General features: G+C 37.3%; 1 protein-coding gene across 3 annotated transcripts in view; it reads right to left on the reverse strand.

The window, feature by feature from the left end:
- lrrc49 (leucine rich repeat containing 49) overlaps nucleotides 1-7919 on the reverse strand; it is a 35350-nt gene extending 27431 nt beyond the window's left edge. The window contains exons 1-9 of one of the 3 annotated variants that reach the window (XM_085158898.1): nucleotides 7836-7919; nucleotides 7592-7713; nucleotides 7401-7466; nucleotides 7257-7305; nucleotides 6615-6809; nucleotides 6392-6485; nucleotides 5652-5855; nucleotides 4768-4834; nucleotides 1748-1891 (exon numbers count right to left, since the gene is read on the reverse strand). In XM_085158898.1, the coding sequence (XP_085015024.1) occupies nucleotides 1748-1891; nucleotides 4768-4834; nucleotides 5652-5855; nucleotides 6392-6485; nucleotides 6615-6809; nucleotides 7257-7305; nucleotides 7401-7466; nucleotides 7592-7675 (903 nt within the window). In that variant the 5' untranslated portion in view covers nucleotides 7676-7713; nucleotides 7836-7919. The other 2 variants (XM_085159058.1, XM_085158977.1) reach the window with 2 other exon arrangements.
- Between the last annotated feature and the right edge of the window lie 306 nt (nucleotides 7920-8225).

Consider the following 8225-nt stretch of genomic DNA (forward strand, 5'->3'; position numbering starts at 1 on the left):
TTCATCTGCTTTATGCGACTGCACATTACAACTGCAGATGCTGTGACATGGGGCACCCTCCTGTGTTGTTCTTGCATGACCTTTGAGACACTTCACATGTCAGCCAAAACATTTTGTGGTCCTCACTTGGCTATTAAGTTGTAGAAGTTAAGAGTTTCTCCCTGTAACAACATAACATAACACACAGTTTCCATGTTCCCAGGTCATACTGGAAAAACATAGAAATTACTAAGTTGCTGTTACTGTTTACTGACCTGTTTTGGGAAACACTTCAAGCTATTTACTCAGGAACATCCAAAAATTCTCTTTCCCATAAACCGTGTCAACATATAAAACTCACCTAATTAATTACAGTAAAACTACCAAAGAGCAATATAGAGTTTCTACATTTTTCTATGTTTTGATGATGGTGTAGTCTTTTAGCTCACAGACTAACCCTTCTGTTAATGTATAAAGTCAGTCTGCCAGTGCCATGCCTTTTTTTCTTAGACTGCTTTATCATTGCTCAAGCTGACTGCGATTTTCTTTCAAACAAATCATCATTCCCACAGCCAAAAATATAAAATGGATCCCTTAGTGACATGCAGTGAATTTCATAATGGAAAGGAACACCTAAGAGGAAGGATGGATGACTGGGTGCAAAGTAATCAAGTTTAAGAGTTGCTTTCAAAGAAAGACAGTGTCAGTGTTTTTTTCAGGTTAAGAATTTCACTTTTTATCTGCTTTCCCTTTCATGACAGAGAGAAAATCTGAGCACCTGGAACGTGGTTATTTGGTTTGTACAGGGTATAAGCACTTGGCAACAAGCAGCAATAATGACAGAGACCGAGAAACTGCTGAGGGGCAGCATTTTTCCTCTCCTGTGTATCAAATAAAATACAACATCCGGACTGGAAGTGTTTTGTAATCAGAAATTGCAGGCAGACGACAGGATGAGTGACGGAAAGGGCTTTCAACTGATTCAAAATGTTGAAATTCGTTTTTATTTTCTATCTTAAAAAGCATGAAAGGGCTTAGGGGATTTGCATACAAATGAAGGGGCCTGTTTTGGCATGCACTGTTGTGTTTATCAGATAAAAACTATAGAAACCAAAGGGAGTAAGTTTCCGTGTTTAGAATATCCAGTTTCTCTTTCAGCGTGCCAGAAAGTCGGTGGGAGGTTGTGGGTAATGAGTTATGTCTCCCTAGGTAACACCAACAGTGATATACTTCACCACCACTTTCTCACAAAGGTTCCATTAATGTTATTTTTATTTTTGTCATTTTGTGGCTGTAAAAACTGATATGTTGATCCATAGCAAAGGTAACAGTAACCATCCGAGGGACCTGGTCCACAAGTGGTAATTTGAACATGAAAGATAAAGTACAATTGCTATTGCTTTCATCTTCAGAGGCACATTTTCTGAACAGTAATAAGAAAAAAAATAATTGGTAGCTGCAGGAACTTCAAAGAACCATGGGGTAGCTGTAGTGTTGGGATATAGCTGTGTGCTGCATCACACTAGGGTCTGCAAGTCGGATATAGCTAAGTTAAATCAATGCACAATGTAAGATCTAAGCGTGCAAACATTTTTGTATTTGTACTTTCAAACTGATGGAAATAAGGGAACTGAATAAGGGAACAGAAAGAAAGGCCAAAAAGCAGGAAGTGGTTTTGTTTTTTGTTTTTTTAACATGAAGGAAAAGGACGGTACGCATGCAAAACACTTACAAAAATCTATAATTAGTTGGAAAAGAGTTCCCTCACCACAACAGAGATGCAGTTCTGCCCTAGGTTCAGTTCAGTCAAAGAGTCAAGACCCTGCAAGTTTTCCATTTTTGAGATGTTGTTTCCTGCTAGGTTCAACACTCTTAATTCGCTCAGATGAGACACATTTTCTATCCTGCAGATCTAAAGGAAAGCACAGTAAGACAAAATTAGTTAAAAACAAAACTAAAATGCATGTAAAAGAGCAATCATATCATATATTACCCAATTCTATGCAGTGAGGCACAGATTAAGGCTGGATTAGCAGAGTATAACATACTTGAATTGTACATTTGAATTTCTTTCTCTAAAATGACACACATGCTGTCTGGCTAACCAAATCATGAAAACAAAAGAAATAACTAAGAGTCAGTCAATGGTGGAATCTTACCCCACCTTCTCCATCACACTGCTTGGAGAAAAACATTTATAAACCTCTGTAAGAGTGACATTTTTAATATTTCACACAAATTCCCAGTGGCTGTTATCAAGATGGTGATGTATTTGCCTATTCCTACTGTGTACACTATAAACATTAAGAAAAGGCGGACAATGCTTTACGAGTTGATGATTCTGTGAAAACACAAAATCCAAACATAACTGCTGTTTAAATGGTAAACAGAACAGATGGATTGAAAATCTATATTGAACATGAGACTAAAAAAGTTCTTGTCTTTGTAGGATATCTTTTCAGATGGTCTGAAATATCAGTGTTTATAAATGTAAAAGCTAAAGAGACATTTATTTAGTAATATAAAGCAGAAACACTGCAGTATGATCTTAGTCAGCACCACAGCATAAATTGCATCTGATTTATATCTTGTTTTGGGAGCTTAGATAGGCGTTCATTAAAATAGAAATAAATAGATTATGAATGTTGGCCCGAAATACAGTCTGCACACTGTAAGTGTTCATCAAATTAATCAATCGAGCCACCATGATAAATGTTGCTGAGAATCATTAAACAAAGGGGCAAGTGTAGACTTTTTACCTATATCTCAGTTTGGGAATTGATAAAACTGTAACACGCATTTTAAAATCAAAGGACATAACCTTTACAATGGACAGACACATGGATATGAATTCATAAACTCTGTATCTCTGTACACACTGAAATAGATTTTGGATAGTCCCATTCTAAAATATATGAGAATCTTGAGTTACAGACCATGAATTTGGTGATTTCCAGTGAAGAAGGTCAGGACCCGGAGTTTGGCAAGAGGCTTCTGTCTCACAGGTAAAGGCCTGTTCTTCTAAACTTGGTATGTTTATTTCAAATGACATAGGAAAAATAAGTATGTGTCACAAGTATCGTGGGTCACGGATATTCTTGTGGGGAAATCCTGTCTAAACTTCACCTCATCCCAGAGTGATGTGCCAACCAAACATGGCAGACAGAGTCAAACTTAATCAACATCATCATTTGTAGGAGCGAGAGTTCTGCATGACTTTAGCCAACTTCTCTAAGAGAGTGATATTTTTTGTTTTTCAATTCAGTGACCCCACAGGGCATTCTCAGCTATTTCTTGAGAACATTTAAGTCAAACTGTTCAAGTGGAAAACATCACAGCCTAAGTAAAGAATTGGTTATTCAACAATCTCAGTTCACATTGTAACCCCAAGACTTGGTCACTGAGACTGAGTGGGTTGAAGGCCGACTCCCAGAGAGAATATCTCATTCTGAATAGTTCCAGCAAACTGGAAAAGAAACCTCTCGCTGGTACAGCAATAAATGGGTAAAATGGCTGAGTTTTAGATGCTTGTGAGCTTCCCAGCTCAAGGATGGGGGGAAGAAAGGATAACAGTGATGCAAAGCTTGTGGTCAAAAGGGGGGAAAAAAGACAAGCAGCTGGTGTTCTGTGGCCAAAAGTCACTAAACAACAACTATAATTCATCCACTTCATAATCTTGAATTATCGTTATGCAGCAATTCAGAATACATTTGGGTGGTCAGATCTCTTGTGAGTTTGGAAAATGTCTTAAAAATATGACTGAACAGTTATTGAGCTGCACAAAACAGAAGGTTTTAAGTTCAGTGTTTGAAAGACAAACTGGCCCTGTGAGAATGATAGATTTATCATCTGCTTCACAATAGGTGTCTGCCAGAGTACGAGCCTAAATATAATGTGCTTGCATTACAAATAAGAGCAAAAGAGCTAAAGAAGTTTCATTATTAATTCAACTGCAAGATTATAAAAACTGCTAAAATTAACCATATAGATGTAGTTAGTAAGCACAAGTCAACACTGTTGAGGCAACAGAGAAATCTCCATCAGGAAAAATAACTTAAAATTAACAATCATTGAATGGCAACTGTAATGCTTGCTCATGTAAAGAGCAACCGACCTCAGAAAGAGAGCAAGTCTTACCAGAGCTCTGGAGTAGCTCTCTGAGGAGGCGTGTAGGCGGCATTCTGGCAAAACACTAATTTGACCAAGGGAAGCCTTTCTATGTTGTCTTCCTTTTCCATTAGCTGTTAAAATTCTCATTTGACATAATTTTATTTCTCAGGCTTTTAATATCATTAAGCAGGCTCTATTCTCAAGGAACAAAACAGTAATAGATAATAATAGAATGAGACATACATTAATTTAGGAACACTATAATCTACAAGAGCTCAAAACATTACCCAGTGCTGAAAACATAAAAAAGCCAGTTCCATCTGTTCGATAAATTATGCGATGGCCACTGAGGAAATTAATGTGGGAGTAGGTATTAGACAACAGCTTGTGGGTTCTGATGGTTTTCAGTGCTTTCTTCTCTTAGAGTGCTGTGAACTATGTGAAAAGCTGAAGTTAAGTGCCCAAAACGACGAGCCAGATTTCTGGCTTTAAAAACAAACCTCAGTATTAAAGTGAATTAACTGTTCCTAATACATGGTTTAGAACACGGAAGAGTCAATCCGCTCATACTGAACTTTGAAGCCTACAACCATGATCAGCCTTTACACCACTGGCAACTAAATTAACACTGTTTAATATACATGTCCTGTAGGAGGGATGACAGTAAAGGAACAGCACCTGATTGTCATGCAAATCCAACATATTCAGTTTAGACAAGCTGTCCAGGCAGCAGATTTCATGAATTCTGCAAAGTACAAGGAAAAATGTGACACATAATGGGAAAACACAACATGAAACAGAATTTGTCTGTAGAGTGGCAACAGTTACGTAACACGTATTATGTTAATTCTGGCTAAATGAAAAACCAACAGGAAAATTTAAAAAGGTTGCAGTTTTTGAGGGAACAGCAGCAGTACAGATAATATCCAGTAATATATTGTTCAGAGCTCTCCATGTGGATGGAGATCATATAACACTGAACAATAATTTGCTGTGGTCTTTTGAAAATGCCAACAAATAAAGTAGAGGAATTTCTTACTGTTCAGTTACTATGACCTCAGATACTGATTTGCAAAGACAAATGTCATGTTTGAAAGAAAGTGGAAGAAATGCCAGAGTTCATCTGTAAGATCTTTATGTCAAAAAGATGTGACTTTGATCCTGAACCTGCTGACCTTTTGAAACAAAAATGTCACTAAGATGATTGCTTTTCAAATAAAACTGGGTTTAATCATTTCTGATGCTGACCATGTAGCCGTACCTAGTTAATTCAATTAAATGCTAAATGTAAACAACATTTTCATTTCATGGCAGCACTGTTGAACCCCTTTTAACTATTAATAAATGCTGCAACTTTCATTGCATATTGTGCATATTATTAGAGATGTTTAACAAAAGAACAATAAAGCTACTCAACTGGTTATCTTGCACTAGCACAACTGAACTGCACATTGTCAAAGTCAATTACGTTTTTATCATACTAAAAATGAGCTTCATAATATCTATAATTGTACTATCTGTGCTGTCTTTGTTTGTTTACACTTCCTGTCATGGCAACTAACCTGTTCTTCCCCAGTATGAGGATCTTGAGAGACCTCAGAACTTCAATGCCAGCCATGTCACTGATGTAATTGTCATGCAAATTCAGTGAAACCAGCTGCTGCAAATGTGACAAATGTTGGATCTTTGTAATTAGATTGTGCTGAAGGTTGAGAAACTGCAGTTCTTTTACAAAGTCCAACTGTGGGCATTCCTCCAGAGATTGTCTAAAGTATTGGGGGGGGAAACATATTACAAGATTTAGATTTTAAATAAAATCTATACATTGTTGTGACAGAATTAATGAAACAAATATTGTCAGCTCAGGTTAATGATTCAAATAACTAGATCAGTTTTTCAATATACATATTAGCTAAGTGATTTCTGCTCAGTCTGTCAATAGAATATTTAGTCAGAATTACTGCCATTTTATCTGGAGATACTGGTTAGTTATTTAAAGAGACTCTGCTGCTCCCTTGTGGCAATCTTAAGCCTTTGCCATTTTAGTTAGTCTCATGATTCCTACAGCAAATGACGACTGTGAAGGTCAGAATGAGTTAATAAAATTCAGTGGCATAAGCATGTCAGAAGAATATGAATGCCTTTGCAGGTAAAAGATTCAAAGAACAGCTGACACATATGACATGTTAAAGATAGTTCCAGCTTATAGTGACTTTAAGCTAGACAACAATGTACTACAACTCTGTACTACAACACATACACTTTACAGACAATATAGAATACATAGGCAGATAAAGGGTACCTTTCCAAGTCAATCTGTTGAAAACTGGATGTGAAAGGCAATTGAGTGGAGAGAAAACCAGGCAGAGCACTGTAATTACATCCAGGAAAATCACCTGAAATAGATATCACAAACTGAAATCAGGGTACACTTAAAAGCAAAGTGCACAACATAAAATATGTCTACAAAACTGTGCATGTAAAGGTTATCTTAATTCTATCTTTTTTTTTAAATTGAAAAGTACCTGCAGGTTTTGCATTTTTTAAGGCATTCTGGCCAAAAGTTTCCCCCGTACACTGGGTTTGTCTCCTTGCTTTGTGTCTTGCTTTGTATGCAGCATTTGAAACGGCAGCTCCAGCTTTTTGATTATATGTACATTTGTCACTTTCAAATAGTTCCTGTACAACTCTTTTCTGGATGCCTGCATGTAAACTGTTTTCTACGAAAGATAAAATATCGTAAATAAGTGCAAAGAAAACATTTTTACACAGCAGCTGCATGTCAGTGGTTCTCAAACTGCGGAGCAGGCCCCACTGATTAGACTTTAAGCCACTGCAAGTGGGCTGTGGACAACCAGAGAAATGTGTGACGTAAACTTTGGTTAAATTAATATGACCCTGAAGGGAAAATGCACAAAACAGATTTTGCTGAGACTATTATGTTGACTTTTATTTCTCTATAATCCAAAATAGATACTTACTATTGTTGATGCTTTATTTTAAAACTGTAGGATGCCAGATGACCTTTATTGTCGTCTGAAGCAGGGCATCTCCAGAGAAAGTTTGAGAACCACAGCCATGCCCAGTAATTAATATATGCAAATATGCATCACACAAAACCCTCTTGGGTGGTGAGTACTTGAATGAGTTAAGTGGGTCAAACCTACCTAGGTCAGAGTGGTTAAATGTGTCTTTTACATGATCTTGAGAGTCACTCTGAAAAAAGATAAAGAGACCAACCTCTAAACGCCTTGAAAACTATAAGCACTACATAGCCATTACTATTCCGGTGTGCTCTTTTAATGACTCACCATCGCTTGTGCTCTCGCTGGCACGAGAGATTTCACAGTCGTGAGGTGCAACTTGCAGCTGTTGATCTACAGAAATATTGAACAGCGTTTATTTAATAAGACACAGGCAAATATGCTCAGGCATAACCGTGTATCGACACTTTAAGTAGTGTTTGGAAAGCGTCCGTAAAATTATTAAAAACGGTATTTACCATAGGGGTGAGAAACATCCATTTTTCGCTTGTGTTCTGTTTATGAGAGCGGGTGATTTTACCCTCGGCCAAATCCTCCTCCATCTAGCTAACGGTTACTGAAGATGGCAGTTAAAGCGCACCTGACAAAACAAAACAAAAGAAAACTCGTATTATTTATGAATGATTAAAATAAATATGTGAATTCAACTGCTACAGCTAAGTTATAGCCTAGATTCGTTTCTCGCACAGAATAGCTCTTCACCTCTGCAGCTACAAACTTCCCCGAGGGGAACACTGTTACCACGGCAACGACGGGCGTTGCTTGGTTACACTCACTTCCGGTGTCGCTAATAAGCAGTGTGCAAGGAAATGAGGACACGTTTCCCACTTCGGTGGTGTTTAAGTCAACGTGGGTTTTTCTAAGTAATAAGACTTAATAATCGGGAATTTACGTGGGTCTCCTTACCCTTTTTCAAAAATTGATCCTGAATATTTCTTATTTAATATTACTGCTAGTGAGTCAAGATACATAGCCTATAGAAAACATCTACTGTGCTCTGGTGTCAGAGTGCATCCTGCCTGATTGATGCTTTTTTGTCTTCTGTTTTTTTGAGAAATAACCCGCTGAAATATGTGCATGACAAAGAAAATC

This window comes from Neolamprologus multifasciatus, chromosome 1, assembly GCF_963576455.1.
Source record: "Neolamprologus multifasciatus chromosome 1, fNeoMul1.2, whole genome shotgun sequence".
Taxonomy (NCBI): domain Eukaryota; kingdom Metazoa; phylum Chordata; class Actinopteri; order Cichliformes; family Cichlidae; genus Neolamprologus; species Neolamprologus multifasciatus.